This window comes from Sapajus apella, unplaced genomic scaffold, assembly GCF_009761245.1.
Source record: "Sapajus apella isolate SASKATOON/1434 unplaced genomic scaffold, GSC_monkey_1.0 scaffold45, whole genome shotgun sequence".
NCBI lineage: Eukaryota > Metazoa > Chordata > Mammalia > Primates > Cebidae > Sapajus > Sapajus apella.
Genome location: NW_022436985.1, coordinates 2712898 through 2739234, shown reverse-complemented (window position 1 = coordinate 2739234; position 26337 = coordinate 2712898). Strand labels below are relative to the sequence as shown.

General features: G+C 36.7%; 1 protein-coding gene across 2 annotated transcripts in view; it reads right to left on the bottom strand.

Moving 5' to 3' along the window:
* UNC5C (unc-5 netrin receptor C) overlaps positions 1–26337 on the bottom strand; it is a 393986-nt gene that overhangs the window by 165724 nt on the left and 201925 nt on the right. For both annotated transcript variants that reach the window (XM_032239558.1, XM_032239559.1), the window contains exon 2: positions 12784–13005. In XM_032239558.1, coding sequence (XP_032095449.1) covers positions 12784–13005 — 222 coding nt within the window. The remainder of the gene's footprint in view (positions 1–12783; positions 13006–26337) is intronic.

Sequence of the window (26337 nt, the reverse complement as noted above, 5' to 3'; positions counted from 1 at the left end):
AAGGTTGGAGGGAGAACGAGTGTGATGAAATGACAGAATCAGACTTCAGAAGGTGGGTAGTAAGAAACTTCTGTGAACTTAAAGAACATGTTCTAACCAAATGCAAAGAAACTAAGAACTTTGAAAAAAGATTTGACGAAATGCTAACGAGAATGGACAAAATAGAAAGGAATATAAGTGAATTGATGGAGCTGAAAAACACAACATGAGAACTTCGTGAAGCATGCACAAGTATCAACAGCCGAATTGACCAAGCAGAAGAAAGGATATCAGAGGTTGAAGATCAACTCAATGAAATAAAACAGGAAGGCAAGACTGGAGATAAAAGGGTAAAAAGGAATGAACAAAGTCTCCAAGAAATGTGGGACTATATGAAAACACCTAATCTACGTTTGATAGGCGTACCCGAATGCGACGAAGAGAATGAATCCAAGCTGGAAAATACTCTTCAGGATATTATCCAGGAAAACTTCCCCAACCTAGCAAGGCAGGCAAACATTCAGGTCCAGGAAATACAGAGAACACCACAAAGATATTCGTCAAGAAGAGCAACCCCAAGGCACATAATCATCAGATTCACCAGGGTCGAAATGAAGGAGAAAATACTAAGGGCAGCCAGAGAGAAAGGTCGGGTTACCCATAAAGGGAAGCCCATCAGACTCACAGCAGGTCTCTCAGCAGAAACCCTACAAGCCAGAAGAGAGTGGGGGCCAATATTCAACATCCTTAAAGAAAAGAACTTTCAACCCAGAATCTCCTATCCAGCCAAACTAAGCTTCATAAGTGAAGGAAAAATAAAATCCTTTGGGAACATGCAGGTACTCAGAGATTTCGTCACCACCAGGCCAGCTCTACAAGAGCTCCTGAAAGAGGCTCTACACATATAAAGGAACAACAAGTACCAGCTCAACTAAAGGGCAAAACAGCCAGCTAGCACCAAAATGGCAGTATCAAATTCACACATAACAATATTAACCCTAAATGTAAATGGACTAAATGCCCCAATCAACAGACACAGACTGGCAAATTGGATAAAAAGACAAAACCCATCGGTGTGCTGTATCCAGGAAACCCATCTCACATGCAAGGATACACAAAGGCTCAAAATAAAGGGATGGAGGAAGATTTACCAAGCAAATGGAGAGCAATAAAAAGCAGGAGTTGCAATTCTCATCTCTGATAAATTAGACTTTAAAGCAACAAAGATCATAAGAGACAAAGAGGGACATTATATAATGGTAAAAGGATCAATGCAACAAGAAGAGCTAACGATCCTAAATATATACGCACCCAATACAGGAGCACCCAGATACATAAGGCAAGTTCTTAATGACTTACAAAGAGACTTAGACTCCCACACAATAATAGTGGGAGACTTTAACACCCCATTGTCAACATTAGACAGATCAACCAGACAGAAAATTAACAAGGATATCCAGGACTTGAACTCAGACCTGGACCAAGCAAACCTAATAGACATTTACAGAACTCTCCACCCCAAATCCACAGAATATACATTCTTCTCAGCACCACATCACACCTACTCTAAAATTGACCACATAATTGGGAGTAAATCACTCCTCAGCAAATGCAAAAGAACGGAAATCGTAACAAACAGTCTCTCAGACCACAGTGCAATCAAGTTAGAACTCAGAATTCAAAAACTAACCCAGAACTGCACAGCTTCATGGAAACTGAACAACTTGCTCTTGAATGTTGACTGGATAAAAAATGAAATGAAGACAGAAATAAAGATGTTCTTCGAAACCAATGAGAATGAAGACACAACATACCAGAATCTCTGGGACACATTTAAAGCAGTCTCTAGAGGAAAATATATAGCAATAAGTGCCCACATGAGAAGTAAGGAGAGATCAAAAATTGACACCCTATCGTCAAAACTGAAAGAGCTAGAGGAGCAGGATTAAAAAAACTCAAAGCCTAGCAGAAGACAAGAAATAGCTAAGATCAGAGCAGAACTGAAGGAGGTAGAGACACAAAAAACCCTTCAAAAAATCAATAAATCCAGGAGCTGGTTTTTTGAAAAGATCAACAAAATAGACAGACCACTAGCCAGATTAATAAAAAAGAAAAGAGAGAATAACCAAATTGATGCAATAAAAAACGATAAAGGGGATATCACCACAGATTCCACAGAAATTCAAACCATCATCAGAGATTATTACAAACAACTCTATGCACACAAACTAATAAACCTGGAAGAAATGGATAAATTCCTGGACACTTGCCTCCTGCCAAGCCTAAACCAGGAAGAAGCCGAAACCCTGAACAGACCCATAACAAGGTCTGAAGTTGAGGCAGCAATTAAGAGCTTACCACCCAAAAAAAGCCCAGGTCCAGATGGGTTCGCAGCTGAATTCTACCAGACATACAAAGAGGAGCTGGTACCATTTCTTCTGAAACTATTCCAAACAATACAAAAAGAGGGAATTCTTCCCAAATCATTTTATGACACCAACATCATCCTGATTCCAAAACCCAGCAGAGACTCAACAAGAAAAGAAAACTTCAGGCCAATATCCATGATGAACATAGATGCAAAAATCTTCAATAAAATACTGATGAGCCGATTGCAACAGCACATCAAAAAGCTTATCCACCATGATCAAGTAGGCTTCATCCCGGGGATGCAAGGCTGGTTCAACATACGCAAGTCTATAAACGTAATTCACCACATAAACAGAACCAAAGACAAAAACCACATGATTATCTCAATTGATGCAGAGAAGGCCTTTGACAAAATTCAACAGCCCTTTATGCTAAAAACCCTCAATAAGCTAGGTATCGATGGAATGTATCTCAAAATAATAAAAGCTATTTATGACAAACCAACAGCCAATATCATACTGAATGGGCAAAAACTGGAAGCATTCCCCTTGAAATGCGGCACCAGACAAGGATGCCCTCTTTCACCACTGCTATTCAATATAGTATTAGAAGTTCTAGCCAGAGCAATCAGGCAAGAAAAAGAAATAAAGGGCATTCAAATAGGAAAGGAGGAAGTCAAATTGTCTCTATTTGCAGACGACATGATTGTATATTTAGAAGACCCCATCGTCTCAGCCCCAAACCTCCTGAAACTGATAAGCAAGTTCAGCAAAGTCTCAGGATACAAAATCAATGTGCAAAAATCACATGCATTCCTATACACCAATAACAGACTTAAAGAGAGCCAAATCAAGAACAAACTTCCATTCACAATTGCTACAAAGAGAATAAAATACCTAGGAATACAACTAACAAGGAATGTAAAGGACCTCTTCAAGGAGAACTACAAGCCACTGCTCAACGAAATAAGAGAGGACACAAACAGATGGAGAAACATTCCATGTTCATGGTTAGGAAGAATCAATATCGTGAAAATGGCCATACTGCTGAAAGTAATTTACAGATTCAATGCTATCCCCATCAAGCTACCATTGACCTTCTTAGCAGAACTGGAAAAAAACACCTTAAACTTCATATGGAACCAAAAGAGAGCCCGCATAGCCAAGTCAATTCTAAGCAAAAGGAACAAAGTGGGGGGCATCACTCTACCAGACTTCAAACTATACTACAAGGCTACAGTAATCAAAACAGCATGGTACTGGTACCAAAACAGAGATATAGACCAATGGAACAGAACAGAGGTCTCGGAGGCAACACAACATATCTACAACCATCTGATCTTTGACAAACCAGAGAAAAACAAGCAATGGGGAAAGGATTCCCTGTTCAATAAATGGTGTTGGGAAAGCTGGCTAGCCATGTGCAGAAAGCAGAAACTGGACCCCTTCCTGACACCTTACACCAAAATTAACTCCAGATGGATTAAAGACTTAAACATAAGACCTAACACCATAAAAACCCTAGAAGAAAATCTAGGCAAAACCATTCAGGACGTAGGTGTAGGCAAGGGCTTCATGACCAAAACACCAAAAGCATAGACAACAAAAGCCAAAATAGACAAATGGGACCTAATCAAACTCCACAGCTTCTGCACAGTAAAAGAAACAATCATTAGAGTGAATCGGCAACCAACAGATTGGGAAAAAATTTTTGCAGTTTACCCATCTGACAAAGGGCTGATATCCATAATTTACAAAGAACGAAAACAGATTTACAAGAAAAAAACTAACAAGCCCATTCAAAAGTGGGCAAAGGATATGAACAGACACTTTACAAAAGAAGACATACGTGAGGCCAACAAATATATGAAAAAATGCTCATCATCACTGGTCATCAGAGAAATGCAAATCAAAACTACATTGAGATACCATCTCACTCCAGTTAGAATGGCGATCATTAAAAAATCTGGAGACAACAGATGCTGGAGAGGATGTGGAGAAATAGGAACACTTTTGCACTGTTGGTGGGAGTGTAAATTAGTTCAACCATTGTGGAAGACAGTGTGGCGATTCCTCAAGGACCTAGAAATAGACATTCCATTTGACCCAGCAATCCCATTACTGGGTATATATCCAAAGGATTACAAATCGTTCTACTATAAGGACACGTGCACACGAATGTTCATTGCAGCACTGTTTACAATAGCAAAGACCTGGAACCAACCCAGATGCCCATCGACGATAGACTGGATAGGGAAAATGTGGCACATATACACCATGGAATATTATGCAGCCATCAAAAACGATGAGTTTGTGTCCTTTGTAGGGACATGGATGAACCTGGAAACCATCATTCTCAGCAAACTGACAGAAGACCAGAAGATCAAACACCGCATGTTCTCACTCATAGGCGGGTGTTGAACAATGAGAACACATGGACACAGGGAGGGGAGCACTACACACTGGGGTCAGTTGGGGGGAAATAGGGGAGGGACGGTGGGGGGTGGGAAGCTGGGGAGAGATAGCAAGGGGAGAAATGCCAGATGTAGGTGATGGGGAGGAAGGCAGCAAATCACACTGCCACGTGTGTTCCTGTGCAACAATTTTGCCTGTTCTTCACATGTACCCCAAAACCTAAAATGCAATAAAATAAATAAATGGGAAAAAAAATAAAGTAAAACAGAAGAGTGATGTGAAAACAAATTGGCAATACTTAATGATCATTTTGCTTGTTGGAGTGAAGAATGAAGCTGAGATTTTAATTTTTGGTGCCTGGTTGGAAAGAAGAGGTATCTGAAATAGGAATACAAAAGGAGGAAGATTTTCAATGTTGCTACTCCTGCGACAAACAGGGACTTGAGTGAGCACAGTATACCTGTGAAAGCTCTAAGTTGAGGTTTTGAGTAGAAGCAATTCACTTAAATTTATGCCCAATTATAGCTTATATTCATCAGTTCTTTTTGTTTTCTATTAAGGCTCACTGTTTGCTAACTGGCCCAATAGAAAAGGCCTTTAAGAATGAAAAACCAGACCCTAACTAGCTTATGCTATTACATTAAAAAATCACAAAGGCCTACATCTGGAAAACCTGATACAAGGCAAGGAAGGCAAATAAAAACATGAAAGACACACTCGCAGCTGACACTCTGAAGCAGCCCTTGCTTTCCTGGGAAAATAAATAATTGTATTGCATAGCTCTTTTTTAGACTAACTGTTCCATGTTTGGTAGATATGGCAAAATTTAGGGCGACACAAGGCAGAGGGCCAAGAGCAAAGGTTTTGGAAGCAGAGAGCTCTGGGTTCATATCTTGGCTGTGTCACTTTCTTATTTTGTGATTTGGGGCAAGTTTGTTTCTTTATTCTGCTGATCCTCAGATTCCTGATTTACCAAAGGAGAGTCTTAGAAATTATCTCATAGACTCTTGTGTTGATTAAAGAACAGAATACACATAAGGTGTTCAGTAGAAGGGCTGGAACTTTGTTTTATTTTTGTTGTGTTGACCTTATTGATATTTTCTGCTCACTTGAGAATAATTAAGATGAAAAAGAAAAATCTCAGAGATTATTAAAATCTCAACATAACCTTGGCTTTCTAAACTCCCTTGCTTCTTCACAGAGGAAAAATATTTGCTTTTAGATGGTAGATCTTAGGTACCATGGAAACAAGAGTTGAAAAGACATCAAGTAAATAGAAAGTGAACAGCTGAGCCTGAATTTTTCTTAAAAATGTAACCACAAAATATTGAGTAGATCCTGATTTCTATGGAATTTTGAAGGCAACATAGGTATGTATTACCATATTACCAAATCAAGAGCTTTCAAATATTGAAAATTTCTAAACTATCTCATATGATACTTTCCACTTTTCTATTTCTTATATTACATACATGCAAGAAATGCAAATGTGGTTTAAATGATAGAAAAGCAGAGTAGAGGTAATGAATGATCTTCAATCAGTACATTTTGTTATGATCAATGGATAGATATACTCAGTGAGTATAAATCATGATTTGCTTCCTACTAAATTATTTCATAATTTAAAAGAAAATATTATGAAGTTGGAGAAGAACTTTTGTTTTATTTCAGTTTTATCATCTTGTAGTTTTTTAATATGCAGCTACCTTTGATAGATATTTTATTGAACGTGGTCAACTTTTCACTAAATATCCTTCTAAATATTATTATAAGGCAGAGGTATGTATAAAAACAACTTGTTTGCAATGACTTTTTTCTGTCTTATCATATGATAATAAGGTTTGATTTTTTAAAATACTAAGAAAATTTCTCTGACTTGAAATACATTCCAAGACTTAATGTATTCTAACAGTTCTTGCTATTAAGAACCACTAAGGCCCCAGCAATGCTACAGTTAGACTCCATTAAGCAGAGAGTTTAGAACCAAAGTTGCAGGGTGAATTTAGCTTCAGGGAAAACCCTCAATCCCCACCACTCCAAAAAAACAATGCCTTTATTTCAGTTGCATTCACAATATTTCTGATCTCACAAGAAAGCAAAAAGCTTTAACATAAAAAGCCTACAAATTTCTCCACCAATATTTGTCCATATTGGGGATTTATGATAGCAGGCAAAGAGAGGCAATAAAGTGGTATGGGCTTTTTTTTTCAGGTTTCATTATTTATTATGAAAATAGCACTTTCACAGGATTGAAAAAAAGCTCAAACAATAAAAGTCTCTTTATCATCTCAGACTCTAAGCTGTCAACTGCTTGTTATGTTTCTCCAGAATAATTCCAATGCACATACAAATGTACATGCATCCTTTTTCCTTATGCATGGAAGCATATCACACACAATGTTCTCTACTTTGGCTTTCGTGCTAAATTTTATCTCAGAGAGTTTTCTATAGCTTCATATGTGGAGCAACCTCATTGTTTTAAAATGTATTATGGCCAGGCATGGTGGGCCTCACCCGTGTAGACGCAGTGATATGGATAGGAGGCAGGGACCTACTGAGAAGAAGAGGGCCGTTCCCCAGCAAAGGCCCCACCCTCAAGCCTGGAAACTGCAGTCCCCTGTTTTCTGCTCAAATGTTACCTTTTGGGCCTGCCCTGCCCGCCATCCTGTGCCCATATAAGCCCTCTGGCAGAGAGACAAGCAGCTGAATGTTGAGAGAAGCAACTGAGCATCAGAGACTACAGACAGACACAGCATAACTTCTGACTGCAGGACTTTGGAGAGGAACCCAGCTCCAAAGGGCAAGATCACCTCCCTCCCATACTATCCTCTTTGAAGCTCCCCTTCCCCTGAGAGCCACTTCCAATGCTTAATAAAATCCTCAGCATTCATCACCTTTCAAACTGTTCATGTGACCCATTCTTCCTTAAAACCAGAAAAGAATTCGGGACACACTGGGTGTGGGAACCCAAAAAGGCTGTCCCATTGACTCTTCACTGAGCTTGTTAACACTTAAGCCATCTGCAGAGGCAAAGCTAAAAAGGCATTGTTTATAACACATGCCCCCTGGGGCTCCAGAGCTCTGTCACAGGCAGCTTCTAGTTGCTGCTGTGGGGCCCAGCTGGTAAAGGGATCCTTCCTACTGGAGCCGAAAGGCACTCACCCCAGCTCCTGTACCCTCTCACCTGCATGCTCCCCCTCCTGAAAAGAGTTTGAGTGCAGCTCAAAGAGTAAATGAGCCACATCCCTGCTGCAAGCAACGGTTCAAAGGAAGTCTCCCTCCCTTCTCAGGGCAACACAGCAAGACCCCATCTCTGCAGCAAATGAAAAATTAGCCAGGCATGGTGGTGTTCCTGTAGTCATAGCTATATGGGAGGTTGAGGTGGGAGGATCACTTGACACCAGGAGTTTGAGGCTTGCAGTGAGCTATGATCATGCCACTGCATTGCAGCCTGGGAGACACAGGAAGACCCTGTCTTCAAAAAAAATAAAAAATAAATTTAAAAGTATCAGAGTATTCCATCCTAGGGATAAACAGTCCCTAATATGCAACTGCAACAAGGGTTCAAAGGACAACCTTTGTGCACATTTGGAATTATATTTTCAGAGTGTTCCTAAGTTTGTCATTACTCAGTTAAAGCTATATACCTGTCAATATTGATGGTATCTTCAAATTGGCCTTCAAAAAGATTATACCAATTTACACACCCATCAACAAATTATGCCTTTAATCAACACTATATATTAAAAAATGTTTTGATCCTGATGACATCTCCTTCCTACATTGCTGTTCCTGAATCTTGTTGTATCAACAACTCTGCTCAATTTTCTATTAGGTTGCTGATCTTTTCCTTAAATATAGTTTAGGAGCTATTTTTATATTTATAAAATTAGCCCTTTGGCTAATATACAGCCACAGATACCGTAACTAGTTTTTCAATCTGTCACTTGGTTTTGTTTGTGGTTTTCTTGTTTTGGATATTCAAATTTAATAATGCCTTTTTATAAAACTTACAGATTGTGTCTCTTAATTTAAAAGACTATGCCCACCACTGAGGCCAACCAACCAACTGCCAAATTTTCTCCTAATGATAATGCTGATGGTGGCGATGATGATGATGATTTTAAACCCCAAAATCTAGCATTTATTGTATTTTAAAGAATGAGACAGAATTCAAGCTTTCTTTATTATTTTTCTATTTCCCACCACCTATCTTGTTGTGTCAATTCATGTACCGAACAAACTATTTTCCTAACTGGTTGAAAAACTGATCTTTATTACATTCTAGGTAATATAATAGGTATATTATAATACTCAAATGCCTTACATCTTTGAGTATTTCCTGATCTCTATTTTAATCCATTAATCTGTATGTTTTGTCCTCTGCTAAGTTCAAATTCTTTTGACTTATTTTGGCATCATATTTATAATGAGTTGGGGTTTCCTCATTACTCTACTAGTTAAGAATTCTCTCAGCTATTTTCCCAAATTATTTTTAAAACAATGACGGTGACATTACAGATTCATTTATAAATATCAGACATTTAAACATATTCGGGCTTTCCATTCATGAAAAATATGTCTTTCCTTTATGTAAGTCATGATATCTTTTTTGTCTCTAAGTAGGATTTAAAAATTTCCTTTATAAAATTCTGCAAAATTATTAAGTATATACCTACATGTTTTATTTTACATAGCTGTTCTAAATAACATCTTGTACTGCATTTTAATTTGAATTGGCTGTCTGTACATAGGAAAGTTAGTTGGTTATACAGAGTTTCTATCAGCTATTTTCTCTATTCTCTTGATTTAGAAAATTTTTTTCTTTGAAAATTCATACTTCCCAGGAGTCCAAAATCACACGATTTGTCATAAATTATAATTTTCTACTTTCTTTCTTTTTTCTTTTTTTTTTTTTGAGACAGAGTCTCACTCTGCCACTCAGGCTGGAGTGCAGTGGAGCAATCTCAGCTCAGTGCAACCTCTGCCTCCCAGATTCAAGAGATTCTCCTACCTCAGCTTCCCAAGTAGTTGGGATTACAGGCACACACCACCACACCCAACTTATTTTTGTATTTTTAGTAGACATGGGGTTTTACCATGTTGGCCAGGCTGGTCTGGAACTCCTGACCTTGTGGGCCTCTCAAAGTGCTGGGATTACAGGTGTGAGCCACTGCGCCTAGCCTCTTTACTATTTTTGTACCTCTTACTTGTGTTGTCTAACAGCACTGGCTAGATTAGAATAATACCAATTCATAATGGTATGTATGGGCAACTTTGTCTTTTTCCTAACCTCATTTTTTAAAAAATTTGCAGTAATTAATGGGATATAAGTGTAATTTGTTGCATGAATAGATTTCACAGTGGTGATGTCAGGGCTTTTAGGGTATCCACCACCTGAATAACATGCACTGTACCCATTAAGTAATTTTTCATCACCTACCCCCCTCTCATCCACCTGCACCGTTCTGAGTCTCCATTGTCTATCATTCTACACTCTACGTTCATGTGTACACATTATTTAGCTCTCATGAGTGAGAATATGTGGCATTTATTAATATATATCTGGGTCTGAATTGCTTCATTTCTTAATATATGTCTGGGCCTGAGTTGATAATGGCCTCCAGTTCCATCCATGTTGCTGCAAAAGACATGGTTCCATTCTTTTTTATAGATGAACAGTATTATATTGTGTGTATATACAACATTTTCTTTATCTGATTTTCCACTGATGGGCACTTGGGTTGATGCCCTATATTTGCTATTGTGAATAGAGCAAGAAAAACATATAAGTGTAGGTATCTTTTTGATGTGATCATTTCTTTTCCTTTGGGTAGATGCCAAGTAGTGGGATTGCTGGATTAAATGGTGTTCTATTTTTAGCTCTTTGAGAAACCTCCATAGATATTGTCCTAATGTACATTCCCACCAAGTTTTTCCTAACATTAAAGGTAATACTTACATGAGTCTAGTATGTCAGTCTTTGGCTGCATACTGCCTTTCTTGTAAAATTTTGGAAGGAAATGGAAGCTACCAATAAAGCTATATTGTATTTCACTCCATTCCTGAATCTCAGGAGAACTGTGAAAGTATTGAATTTCCCAAATCTTCTCTTAGTTCTCATCTATCTCTCCTGAATTTGAATGGAAACATACAAACTATTTTAGTTTATAGTTAATTTAAAAGGTAGTCTTAATCATTGTTATCTGTAATATTAATTTTGTATAGAATTATAAAAATTAAGAGTTTCACTGGAAGGAAATCTCTCTCTATATATGTGTATGTGTGTGTGTGGGTGTGTTACCAACATAGCATGAAATTGTTAGAAGCATTCAATATTATAATAGTTTTGTTTCTATTTATAATCTTGTGATATAGGTATTTTATTATTTTTGTAAAGATAAGCCTGAATATGTTGTGATGTATTTTAGCTTTTGTGTTTTCTTTCTCTTTCCTTTGATCATTAAAGCTTATTTGTCTGAAATCTATACAAATAAATGAGCTGAAACACATAAAATTCAATCCACTTGAGATTTTGAAGACATCTGGTGGAGTTATTTTCTGAGTAATTAGACCAAGACGTGGCACAATTCCCTGAAGTAAGCTACCCTACAATTGGATACCCAGTTATATCTGCAGTCATCAGCTTGCATTCAGTGAGCATATTGATTCATAAATTGATAAGCAATTATGTAGAGCTGCCACCTGATTTTCTAAAGACCATTTATGTTATAAAGAATATGGCTCACATGCTTTTTAAAAAGTTACCTCTTCTCAGGTCTCTCATAATCTATTCTATTTCTTTACATTCTATCACCTCAATATGCTATTTATATTGTTGGAGACCTTGAAGTACAAAGGACAGCCCTCATGTGCTCGTCTCTACTTGTCTCTGGTTAATCCAAAACTTGGGCACAAATATGAATTATTTACAATTTGGATTTTGAAAATGGGTATCCATTTTAGTACAGAGATATATCTATGAGGGATAACAAAGATATTTAAATGTTTCAGTTTTTTGTCATGCTTGATATTCTTTGGTTTGAAAATGTTAAACAATAAAGTATTAATACTTAAATATACGTCAACATTACAAAATCATAAGCGTGGAAGAGATCTGAAAGGTCAAAGAGTTATTCTCCCTGTTGGAGAGCAAAAACACTTAAACCACCATGGAAAGATATGTATGTTTCCAATTTAAAAGAACTCCAGGAAATTCCACAACTACCCTAACTTACCCATTGTGGAGCAGAAAATTATTATCAAGAAACTTTCCTTTATATCTAATTTAAATCCCACAGGTTATTAGAATTTACTTCATCCTTTCTTTGCCTTTAGTATTTTATCTTTAAGGATGGTATTTACAGAGCAACAAAGTCAGGAGTTTTAACCATGCTAAGGGCAAAGCTAATCAGATCAACATCTTCTAAGAAAGGGCATTTATTCTTTCATGGATCCTACACTATCACTGTTCTCAATCACCCTCAATTTGATTTTAGATAAGAGTTAGGAAGTTAGGATCCACTTTTGGGTGTAAGTTATGAGTATAAGATCCTTGAATCTATGACATTTGCAAATCCTTAACAAATATAAGGGCAAACTATGCACATGAATTAACATTAAACAGTAATGTAAACATGTTCAATTTATCCTAGTTAAAAATGCTCTCCAGATCTCAGCATATTTAGATCTGACTATCACGCAAGTGCAACTGAAGAACATCTTTTGTTAGGGCATTTAACATTGTGAGTCTATTTGTTTACATTATTTATCTTCTTAAGTATGAACCATGTTTTAATTTCATGTAGTCCAACAGGAATTGAGTCAAGATTTATTCATCACATTTTACTTTGCAGTGCATGAAACAAGATCACCAAATCTTAACCAAACCAATTGAAAACTTTTTGTCAAAGAAGAACTTCATTTCCCATTCCACTAATTGAAATAATGGTATGGCCACAGGCTAGAGTAGTGAGTAAGTGAATCTTGAACTGCAATGCAAATGCAATGGAAAACTCACCTGAAGTTTCATCTACTCTTTCATCTACTATGTGGTCCTTCTGATGAACCCACTCACTGTTACACTTGAAATAGATCTGGGTGGCAGGGCTGGCTTTACAGTACAGGTTCACAGGCTTATTCTTCACAATATAAGCTTCTTCAGGCTCAATAAGGAAATGTGGCAGAGGCTCAGGTGGGTCAGAAGGAAAAGTTTCTGGGAGTTCATGAAAAAAGTCGTCGTCTGCAAAACAAGAAGAAAGTGGAAAATGGTTAACACATTGGAACAACTTGCCTCTTACTTGCTAGTCATGTAAAAATAATGACTCATAAATGCAATAATTAAGTGATTTGAATGCCTGCTGTGTGTCAGGCAGTATGCTAGATCTATTGACTGGTCGTTCAGTTAAGGACATGGATTATTATTCCCATTTCTACACACCGCAAAACTCAACATCAGGAAAGATAAATAAGTTGCCCTGAGCACATAGGTAGTAAATAGTAGAACTGAAACTGAAATATATGTGTATCTCAACTAAAAACCACGATCTTCCCAATATATCACTGTATTTCCCATTATAGAGTGTCACCCTTGAGAGCAGACAAAAGCAAGAGCAACTTTGTTAGAAACATTTCTTTGAAAAGTATAAGGCTCACAGATAAAGCTTACATCCTTTGCAAGGAGCTGAGCAGAAATATTAGAAACATGAATAAAGGATCTTTACATTCAAATTCACATCTGTTGTTATTTTCAAAAGATGTCACTGTGTGAAATATTCATTCAACTCAAAATTTAAAAACCAGTTTAGATAATTTACACACTTTGAGATACATTTTAAACCTAGATTTTGCATGATTCAAATAAAAAATTAATAATAAAAGTGCTTTTAAAAACAAAACCTATTATTGTGTTTTACAAAAGTCAAGGTAAAAAGAGTCTTTTCAATACACCATACATAAGTTCAGCCTAATAATAATCTTCCTATGTGGGACAGAGGAGAACAAAACTATTATTAATTCCCCAAATTGGTTAAATACCCAGGCAAATATGGAATGTGAAAACTCTGATGCTAAAATTAAAATTTTTACAAGTTCCTTAAATGTACTTGTATTTAGTAGTAAATAGAGCATATGGTACTGGTTCTTAAAGACTGGTTGCTCACATGTTGCCTGGAAAGTCATTTCATTACTCCTTCAGTTGTTGTCCTGCATTAGTCATTGGTATAGTGGACATCTGTCCACTAAGAAAACTGGCTTGGAACTTTTTTCATTCAAGTCATAAGACAGATATCAAATAGTAATGGTGTCCGGTCTCTGCTAATCTGTTTTGCAGTAAAAATTGACTTTACCTGCATCACTGACAAAACTAGCATTTAAAGCTGCCCACAGCTGTAAATTTCTGACACTGAAATGTAAATGTTGTTTCCTATACCTAGATTTCTTTCTCACTTTACTTCCTTAATTTGCTTTCTTTTGGCAGGGCATCATTTCTAGTTTTTCCATTGTTGAACATCAAGGACCAAAACTGTCAGCTTACTAAAGAATAACCTTATTTCCATCAATTTCAGCTCCTTTAGTCAATATGCAAGAACACTCAAGACTGCTTAAATAAACATAGTTCAGAAAGGCAAAGGGATGAGAAATTGAACTATTTATTGACAAATCCATCATCATGAAACTGACGTCTTGAAGGTCTTATCCAATCTTTTCTTTCTTCTAAAGCACTTACTGTTATATGTGATGATGGACAGTGCTGATAATCAATAAAACTCCACAAAATATGACTCAAACTCTATAGAAGGTTAGCTATTGTTTTTAATTATTATTATTCATTAAGGCAGAAGGTCAACTAGATTTTATTTTTTAACTATGTCTGTACACACAAAAACATGTGAATGTATTTAATAACTATATTTAAGCATGAAAAGTATAAAAAAATCTTTCAGCCATTGCTTCAGAAGGTAAAACTTGTCCTTTAAAAGGAATGATTGCAAGATACGGAAGTTTGTATACTACCTTACCTTATTCAATAATATAGCAAAAGTATTTATATGTTCACATGCTACAGAAAAACTTCATAGGCACTAAAAATTTATTACTTTGCCTTGTCAAAGCATGTATCTCTTTCTTCTGATTATTTTATTGTGAACTACTGAAAAAACAAATGGAAGCAAAAAAGTCACACATTTTCAAGTCAAAAGCAGCTCTTTTAAGTTCTGGGGAAAAAAGTAATAATTTAACAATATATTTAGAAAATGTATGAGCAAACTCACTTTGTATTTCCTTAATTTTAATTTTTAAGACCACATGATCACAACAAGTAAAGAGAAATAAACTTACATCTTGGTTTGAGGTTTTACACAGATTTTTCAAGATGTTTGTTAACTCTTGAAAATGCAACTTATTAAGGAATGATTTCTATCATTCAGAATGCTTTAATTCGATAAATCCAGTGTTTACTTTACATATCATTCTAGTTTCTGCAGAACCCATCTCTTAAAGTTGATCTAGAGAGATGCCTTAGCCAACCACAGCATATTAGTTTATTAAAATTTCCTGTAATATTCACAAAGTAAATTCAAGCCTATGTTCTAGATGAATTCCTGACAGGTAATATGGCATAACGCTTTTATTACTCAATTCAGTTGTTGAGAATGACATTAATATAGAAAATTCAAGACCTTGAGAGTAGATCTGTACAGTGGGACAGATATGACAAAATGCAGACAAGCTGATTATTAGTGGGCTCACCACTGTTGTGAAATCCTTCCCTTCTCCACATACAGTAGATGGCCTGGTACCTTACCTAACCACAGAAGGTGGTCCCACCATTAAGTTAAGCATACTAAAAGAACACTTTCTGTTTCTTGCTCCATACAAAACTGTCAAGTTTCAGCATTAATTCCCAGATACAGTGTTAGTTTAGAAATTGTCTTTTCATAAAATTGTATCCTAAATTTTTCTTTTCTAGAGAAATTTTTGAAAAATCAAACAAGCAAGCCAATTCTCTTCACCTAAAAGAATAGATGAAAACTAATTTAAACATCCAGCATGGCTATAGCTACATGTATTTAAAGATAAAAAGTGATAAGCTGCAAATACCTTTAACCTACATGAAAAGTTCAGTACTCTGTGCAATGCATTTGCCTGAACACATGTGGAGAAATGTACTTTTGAGCGTTGCAATTGGCTTTTTAAGACTATTACCAGTTTTCAAAAAACCAGAACTATACAACAAATGCTTAACACTAGAAATTAAACTCTTTGAAGGCAGGGGCTGTATTGTTTACATTTTCACTTTTCATAAGTCTAGCACAGTGTCAAGCTTATTATAGGGGGTCAATAAAAATTTTACAAATGCATGAATTTTATACTAATGGCAATTTTGATCATTCCTAAAAAATTCACAAGGGATTTTACAGTTTATAGTGCTTCAGATTCACTTACAATTATAATATGAATGGAAATACATACAAATAGGACTGGCTACAAAATTTGTGTGGCCCAATGCAGAATGAAAATTCAGAGTCTCCGGTTAAAAATTTATTAAGAATTCTGGGATGGTGACAGCAGAACATTAAATCAAACACTGGTCCTGTATAACAGCAGAGGTCACATACCCGTGAAGCCAGCCCTGTCTGTAAGTGTCAATTAAATGAGCGCCCCACTTCATGGAAAGTCTGAAAAATGAAATTGCATCTTTATTATTGGATATTCATTTTGGGGCTTAGTTGGTTTTTCCCAGCTTCTTGTGGTAATTAGATGTTTTCTAAAGGAAATCACAATTATTCAGACTGAGAAACTCAGACTCACGTCAATTATCTAAGCAAGTGTATTTGCAATGTGTGCAAGGGAATGCATGTGACTTCATGTGTTTGTGGCCTTCCTTTGGATATTCCCCAGTGTTCATCCAAGGGCCTCTGATCCAAAATAAGTAAAAGCCCTGCCGTGCTAAAATTTTAACTCGTTCAGGGCATTAAAGGACTGCTGAACCCATGGGGATAAGAAAGTTTGAGATTTCACCCTGAGCTGGTAGACTGTTTACTGAGGTCAGTACCTTGCATTCAATTCATATTACCATACTACAGAAAAAAAACAACTCACAAAACAAAACAAAATAACCCCCAACTTTCTGATATTGTTAGGGCCATGCTGCAAAACTTGAAACTATAAAAAAAATTGATTTTTTTCTAATCAAGAAGAGCAGTGAGTACATCCTCTTACCACTTTATTTCTTAATATAAATATCTGAAGGAGTGAGATTAGGGTGATAATAGGAATTCGATCTGTGAACAGCAACTTCAGACTGTGAGCTTATTTCTGGCAACAGGCCACAGGTTTCCCAAATTATTACATTTTCTATAAAGCTACACCCCAGCTGCTGATATTGACTGTACTGTGCTATCTGGGCAAATTGACTTGATTAATTAACTTGTGAAACGAGTTTTGTACATGTAGTTCATTCAAATTGACAGAGTAAAATTTCCAGAGCTGCTACTGTTCTGTACAACGAATTCAGTATTAACTTAATGCTTTTTTGATTTAGAGATAACGTTATTATTCATTTTGCCCTCCTCCGATATTTGACTTAATTTTCCACTTTCTACTATTACTCAATACTGACATTCCAACAGTAGTACCATTTTTATCTTGATGTCAATAAATCTCAGTATTTCCTTTTCTTCTGTTATCTCATATAGGCTTTTGCTTTTTCATTTATATCCGAGAAGAGAAAGCTTTGCATCATGTATTATTTTTATAGACTTTCATTCCACCTAATTCTTGACAGGAAAATATTATGCTATGAACATCAATCTAGGGAGCTTTAGGTTGGTGGTTTTATTGCTATATATCAAGCCTTAATTTTCATCAACTTAATACATAAGTTTCTATATTTCTGAATCATAAGACTTAAACCATTATTGCTTATATCATAAAATACAGGACCATTACCTCTTTGTCTGAGACTTGAAGCATATTCTTCTGAAATGGAATTTACTTTCAAATGATTCAAGAGCAATTTAAAATGAATGACTGCAAAGCTAATTTTATCTGCATTTGGCTACCCATCCATCAGAGAGATAATTCATGATATATTACTACAAAAGGCAGCTGGAATTAACTATTTGAATGAGACTCTAGCTTATTTTTAATATTTTGATTAAAACATCCTCTGGAAGACAAAGACTATGGTCTATATTTCAAGCAATATATTAATGGATTCATCATTTAAATTCAAGTCGTTGAATACATAATGCCTTAAATGTGTTGCATGACTTGGAAGTACTGAGTGATTTCTAACTTCAAAACAAACTTTTTTTTTTTTTTTTTTTTTTTTGCTTTTAAAGAAATACTTCCCAAATGATTCTTGTACATTATTAATAATGATACAAAGCTAATTTGCTAATCGATATCCAATAACTCTGAAAAAGATGCACCTTCTTCTGCCCGTTTAAGCTTCATGATCTCTGATAATTAATCTGTCCTCCTATGTGTTTTCCTGCTTACCATCTCTACCTCCTCCATGTAGTCTGCAGTGCTCCTAGAAGACATTTTCAAAAACCACATTTACCTCCTTTTTCAAATAATCTAATACATTGAATGTAATGTTTTATTGCAAAAGAAAATTTTTGCTTACCAGATTAGCTAAAAAATACTGAGTGATTGATGAGGAGTTGAAGAAATGTGCAATTGCATATACTGGTTGGAGTGTAAATGGGCATCATAGAAGATATAATTTGACAACAGAAGTAAAAATTAAGTCTCCAAGTGAGCTATCCCAACTTGTTGAAATCCACATTACAGACAGAATGACATGAAAATGTAAATACATATGTACAAAGATGTTCACTGCCGCATTATTTGTTTAAAGAATGCATGGTATATTATGACAAATGGCAGTTGGAATTACTTTTTTGAATAAGACTGAGAACAACTGGCCATTAACTGAGGAATGGTTAAATAATTTCTGAAACATCCAACCAAAAGTATACTGTCTGGCCAGTAAAAATAAGAAAGTAGATTTGTATGTATCTACTTTCTTATTTTTAAGGGCAAGAAAATAAAACAAGCTTTTGGCCAGTTTGTATAGAATTATACCTTTTTTAAAAAAGAAGAAAGAAAGAAAAGAAAAGAAAAAGAGAGAGAGTAAGAAAGAGAAAGAAAGAGGAAGGAAGGAAGGAAGAAAGAAGGGAGGGAGGGAGGGAAGAGAGCAAGCAGAGTAAGATAGCAAAATGTAAGCCTTCACTGATTGTCCTCCATGCAGGAACACCAAATTGACTATATACACTATAAAGCACCTTCATAAGAATCAAAAATCAGGTGAGTGATCACAGTATCTGGTTTTAACTTCATATCACTGAAAAAGGCACTGAAGAATGTAGGAAAGACAGTCTTGAATTGTTAATGTCACCACTTTCCCAACTCCCAGCAGTAGCTGCTTGGTGTGGAGATAGAATCTGTGTCCTTGGAGGGAGGGAGAGGGCAGTGATTGTGTGGCTTTTACATTAATGTACACCATGGAATACTATGCAGCCATTAAAAACAATGAATTTGTGTTCTTTGTAGGGACATGGATGAATCTGGAAACCATCATTCTCAGCAAACTGACACAAGAACAGAAAATCAAACACCACATTTTGTCACTCATAGGCGGGTGTTGAACAATGAGAACACATGGACACAGGGAGGGGAGCATCACACACTGGGGTCTGTTGCAGGGGGACTAGAGGAGGGACAGTGGGGAGTAGGGAGTTGGGGAGGGATAACATGGGGAGAAATGCCAGATATAGGTGATGGGGATGGAGGGAGCAAACCACATTGCCATGTGTGTGCCTATGCAACAATCCTGCATGTTCTGCACATGTACCCCAGAACCTAAAGTGCAATAAAATATATTAAAACAAAAACAAAAACAAAAAAACAGAGTGCTGCCCTGTCACGGCAGAAAGCAAAATGGGGCAGAATTCAGCTGGGGCCCACAGAGGGAGCATTTAAACTGTCCTAGCCAGAGGGGACTCACCCATCCTTACAATCAGAACCTGAGTTCTGTCAAGCCTTGCCACCATGGGCTAAAAAGCTCTAGGGTCCTAAATAAACTTGAAAGGCAGTCTGGGCCATACAGACTGCAATTCCTGGGCAAGTCATGGTTCTATGCCAGGCTGGGAATCAGTGGACTTGGGGAACATACTACCTAGTGAGATACCAGTGAGGGTGACTAAGGGAGTGCATGTGCTACCCCTCCCCCAACCAGGGGCAGCACAGCTGACAGCTTATAGAAGACATTCCTTCCCTCTGCTTGAGGAGAGGAGAGGGAAGAGTAAAGAGCACTTTGTTTTGCAACTTAGCTACCAGCTCAGCCACAGTAGGATAGGGTACCAGGCAGCTCTGAGGCCCATGTTCTAGGCCATAGCTTCCAGACGACATTTCTAAAGACACCTTGGGCCAGAAGCAGAACCACTACCTTGAAGGGAAGGAGCATGTCTTGGCAGAATTCATCGCCTGCTGACTAAAGAGACCTTGGACCCTGAATAATCAGCAGCAATACCCAGGCAGTACATGCTGTGGGTCTGGGGTGAGATTCAGAGATGTGCTGGCTTCAGATGCCTTCAGACTGAGCACAATCCCAGCTGTAGTAGCTGCTGGGAGAGACTCCTTCTGCTTGAGAAGAAGGGAGGGAAGAGTAAAAGGGAGTTTGTCTTGCACCTTAGGTATCAACTCAGTCACAGTGACACAGAGCAGCACATGAATCCTTTGAGGTTCCCAATTCCAGGCCTTGGCTCTTGGATGGCATTTCTGAACCTGCCCTGGGCCTAGGAGGGCCCACTGTCCTGAAGGAAGAGTCACCACAAGTTGACTGAAGAGCCTTTGGGCCTTAAGTGAACATGGGTGGTAGTCAGGCAGTAATTGCTGTGGGCCTGGGGTGGCAGCGGCCATGGAAAAAGGCTCCTCTGGTTGTGGAAAGGAGAGGAAAGGGTGGGAGAAACTTTGTCTTGTGGCATGGGTGCCAGTTTAGCCATAGTAGAATCCAGTTCCAGGTAGATTCTTAAGGTTTCCTGACTCCAGGCCGTGGGTCCTAGATATTATTTCTGGACCTGCACAGGGCTGGCAGCAACTTGCTTTTCTGAAGGGAACAACAAAAGCCTGGCTGGTTTTGCTACTAGAGCCCTCAGGCCTTGAGAGAACATAGATGATGGGCAGTGGCTACTATGGGCCTTCGGTAAGACCCAGGCTTATGTCACTCCTCTTCAAACTGTAGGAAGATCAGCAGACAAAGAGAGAGACTCTGCTTGTTTGTTTGGGAGAAAGTATGGGAAGAAAACAAGTCTCTGCCTGGCAATCCAGGGAACTCTTCTAGATCTTACCCAAGACCACCAAGGTGGTACCTCTGTAAGTCTGCAAGAGTCACAGTGTTACTGGGCTTGGGATGCCACCTAATGCACATACGGCTGCAGTGACCAAAAACTTAGATTGCAAATCTTCAATACACAGACAGCAATAAACATCCACAAGTACCAAAGCTATACAAAAAAAAATGACCACGCCAAACAAATTAAATAAGACACCACTGGCCAGTGCTGGAGAGACAGAGATATGTGATTTTTCAGATAATTCAAAATAACTGTTTTGAGGAAGTTTAATGAAATGTAAGATAACACAGAGAAGGAATTTAGAATTCCATCACATACATTTAGCAAAGAGATTGAAATAACTAAAAACAAGCAGGAATTCTGGAGCTGAAATAAGCAACAGGCGTACTGATGAGTACATCAGAGTCTCTTAAAAGCAGAATTAATGAAGCAGAAGAAAGAATCAGTAAGCTTGAAGTCAGGTTATTTGAAAATACACAGTCAGAAGAGACAAATTAGAAAAGAATGAAAAAAATCAAGCACACCTACCACAACCAGAAAACAGCCTCAAAGGGACAAATCTAAGAGTTATTGGCCTGAAGGAAGAAGTAGAGAGGGCTATTAAGGTAAAAAATTTATGCAAAGGGATAATAACAGAGAACTTCCCAAACCTAAAGACATCAGTATTCAAGCACAAGAAGCCTACAAAACATCAAGCAGATTTAACCCAAATAAAACTACCTCAAGACTTTTAATAATCAAACTCCCAAAGACTCAAGGATAAAGAATGGATCCTGAAAGCAGCAAGAATGAAAAAATAACACACAATGGAGCTCCAATACATCTGGGAGCAGACTTCTCAGTGGAAACTTTACAGGCCAGAAAAGAAGTGCCTGACACATTTAAAGTGCTGAAGGAAAAAAAATCTTTTTTTCTTAGAATACTACAACAAGAGAAAATATGCTTCAAATATAAAGGAGAAATAAAGACTTCCCAGACAAACAAAAGCTGAGGGATTTTATCAACACCAGACCTGTCCTACATGAAATGAAAAAAGGAGTCCTTTAATTGGAAAGAAAATGTTAATGAGCAGTAAGAAATTATCTGAAGGCACAAAACTGATAATAGCAAGTACATGAAAAACACAAAATATTATAATATTATAATTGTGGTGTATAAACTACTCATCTCTTGAGTGGAAAGACTAAAAGATGAACTGACCAAAAATAGTAACAAGTTTTCAAGATAAATATAGCACAATAAAGACTAAATAGAAACAACAAAAAGTTAAAAAGTGGGGGAACAAAGTTAAAGTGTAAAGTTTTTATTAGTTTTCTGTTTGCTTGTTTATTTATGTAATCCGTGTTAAGTTGTCATCTGTTTAAAATAATGGATTACAAGATGTCATTTACAAACCTCATGATTATCTAAAATCAGAAATCATACACAGATACACAAAATAAAAAAAATACCCAAGAAGTTAAAAAATGTCACCTGAGAAAAAAACATTCACTGAAAGGAAGACAGGGAGGAAGGAAAGGAGGAGGAGAAGATGACTGTAAAACAAACAGAAAACAAAAAACAAATCACTAATATCAAGAGTAAGTCCTTATTTATAAATAGTAATATTGAGTATAAATTGATTAAACTCTTCAATCAGAAAGCACAGAGTAACTGAATGGATTACAAAACAAAACCAAACAGAAAAAAAGATCCAATGATCCGTTGCCTACAAGAAACATAGCTCACCTATAAAGGCACACATAGACTCAAAATAAAGGAATGGATAAAGATATTCCATGCAAATGGAAACCAAAAAAGAGCAAGCAAGAACAGCTATATAACATAGATTTTTCAATACAAAAACTATATAAAGAGAGAAAGAAGATTATTATAAAATGATCAATGGATAAATTCAGCAAGAGGATATAACAATAGTAAATAATATACATCCAACACTGGAGCACCCAAGTATAATATTTAAAGTAAATACTATTAGAGCTAAAGAGAGAGACAGACCCCAATACAATAAAAGCTGGAAACTGCAACACCCTACTTTGAGCATTGCACAGATCATCCAGATGAAAATCCAACAAAGGAATGTCTAACTTAATCTGTACTATGGACCAAATGGACCCAACAGATATCTACAGAACATTTCATTCAACAGCTACAGAATGCATGTTCTTCTTTTAAGCACATAAATCATTCTGAAGGATAGACCATGTGTTATGCCACAAAATAAGTCTTAAAATTCAAAAATTGAAATTATATAAAGTATCTCCTCTGACCACAATGGAATAATACTAGAAATAAATAAAAAGAGAAATCTTGAAAACTATACAAATACATAGAAATTAAACAAATATGCTCCCGAACAACTAGTTGGTCAATGAATAAATTAAAAAGTAAATTTAAAAATTTCTTGAAACAAATGATAGCAGAAACACAACATACCAAAACCTATGGAATATGGCAAAAGCAGTACTAAGCGGAAATTATAGCTTTAAGTACCTACATCTGAAAAGGAGATAAACTTCAAACAAACAACCTAACAATTCATCTTAATGAAATGGAAAAGCTAGAGCAAACTAAACACAAAAGTAGCAGAAAAAAAAAAAAGAAATAATAAAGATCAGAGCAGAAATAAAGGATATTGAAGTGAATAAAACCAATCCTCTCAAACTATTTTTTTTTTAAATGAAGGAGCAGGGAATACATCAAAACTTATTCTACAAGGTAAGTATTACCCTGATACCCAAACCAGAAAGATTGATACCAAAGAAAGCAAACTACAGGCCAATATCCCTGGTGAACACTCGCACAAAAATCATCAACAAACTACTAGCAAACTGAATTCAATGACACATTAAAAAGATAATTCATGGCCCAGTGGGATTTATCCCAGACATTCAAGGATGGTTCAATATACACAAATCTATGTGATACATATCAAGAGAATGAAAATCAACAACATATGATGCTGAAAACCCATTTGATAAAATTTAACATCCTTTCATGATAGAATCCCTAAAACAAACTGAGTATAGAAGAAACGTACTTCACCACATTAAAAGTAATACACAACAAACCCACAGCTGGTATCATACTAAATGGGAAAAAATCTGTAAGCCTTTCTTCTAAGATCTAGGAAACAACAAGTATGCCAGTTATCACTGTTAGTCAACATAGTACTGGAAGTCCTAGCTAGAGCAATCAGACAAGAAAAAATAAATAAATAAAATAAAGGCATCCAAACTGGAAAGGAGTCAAATTATGCTTGTTTGCAGATGATATGATCATATATTTGAAAAAAACTGTACTTCACCAAAAAACTATTGGAACTAATAAGCAAATTCAGTAAAGTTGCAAGATACAAGATCAACATACAAAAATCAGTAGCATTTCTATATGCCAACAGCAAACAATCTTGAAAAAGAAATCAAGTAACTATCTCACTTACAGTGGCTACAGAGAAAATGAAATCCCTAGGATTTAACTAAAGCATTGAAATATCTTTAAAATAAAACCTATAAAACATTGATAGAAGAAATTGAAGAGGACACGCAAAAATGGAAAGATATTACATGTTCGTGGATTGGAAGAACCAATATTGATAAAATGGCTATACTACCCAAAACAATCTAGATTCAATGAAATTCCAATCAAAGTGCCAATGACATTTATCACAGAAATAGAAAAAAAATCCTTAAATTGATATGGAATCACAACAGACAAAGAATAAACAAAACTCTCCTGAGCAAAAAGAACAAAACTGAATGAATCACATTACCTGACTTCAAATTATACTATAGAGCTATAGGTAACCAAAAGAGCATGGTACTGATATAAAAACAGATGCACAGACTAATGAAACAGAATAGCAAACCCAGAAACAAATTCATATACCTACAGTTAATTCATTTTTGACAAGTGTGCCAGAAATATACACTGGAGAAAGAATCTTCAATAAATGATGTTGAGAAAACTGGATATCCATATGCAGAAAAAGGAAACTGGACCCCTATCTCTCACCATATACAGAAATTGAATAAAAAATGGAGTGAAGACTTAAATCTAAGAAGCACTTGCACATTAGTGAAGGACTAAATGTATTCCTTCACTAAATAATTAAAGTTGACTCTAAAATGTGTTGCGAATGAGAAATAAGATGACACCTCTGAATATGGTGCCTTTTTAACCTCTTGGCCTCATCTGACATTTGACCTGACTGCACTACTCTCTCCTTTTGCAAACTTCCTCCTCTCGCTGCGACTGTGCATTAGCATCCATTGCTTCCTGTCCTACATCTTCCACTTTTCCCTTTCTTCCCTGCTGCCTGAATACAGTGAGATAGATATTCACCAAGCTTTCTCCTTTAGTTTGTCCCTGGGGCATCTCATCCCAACAATGGCTTCAGTTATCAGATCATGTCACATACACAACCTTCTACTCCATTCTGCTGCTTCTTAAAACACTTCAATGCCTTTGTATTGACCAAGAATGAAATCAGTTCCTTACCAAGGCTGAAAGTGCTCCCCCGATCTGATTGCTGCCAGCCTCTACGTCCCATTTTTAAGGCTTCTGATTTGTTGTCACCATTCTCCAGACAGACAGACTGGTGTTTGTATCTTTGAACACACCAAACTCATTTTCACCCTGGAGCAGTCACACTTGCCCTTCACTTCTCTAGGAAGTGTATTTCCTCTTCTCATTGCCATTTAGGTTTCAGCTCAGGATGTCCCCTGGACAAAGAGATTCTTGACCACTGTATCTCAAGTCTATTTCTCCATCCAAGAACACTTCATTCCATCTGATTATTTTTTACTACCTAACACTTTCTCAAATTTGCTTTTTTACTAAGTTAGTTGTTTATTTTCTTTCCCTTCCCATAAAACTCCAAGCTTTATGGTATCAGAAACTTTGTCCATTTTGTTCAACACTCGACATCAGATCAACTTATCTTTCTTCTCAAACTACCTTCCCCTGTTGACCTCCTCCCACCTCAGCTTCATGAGTACTTGAGACCACAGTCATGGACCACTACACCTGGCTAATTTTTATATTTTTTGTAGAGATGAGGTCTTGCTATGTTGCCCAGGGTGGTCTCGAACTCCTGGGCTCCGGTGATTCTCCCGTCTTGGCTTCCCAAAGTGCTGTCTGGGTTTATAGGTGTGAGTCATCATGCCCAGCTGGCATCATCTCCTTTAGGAAGTTTTCTCTGATTC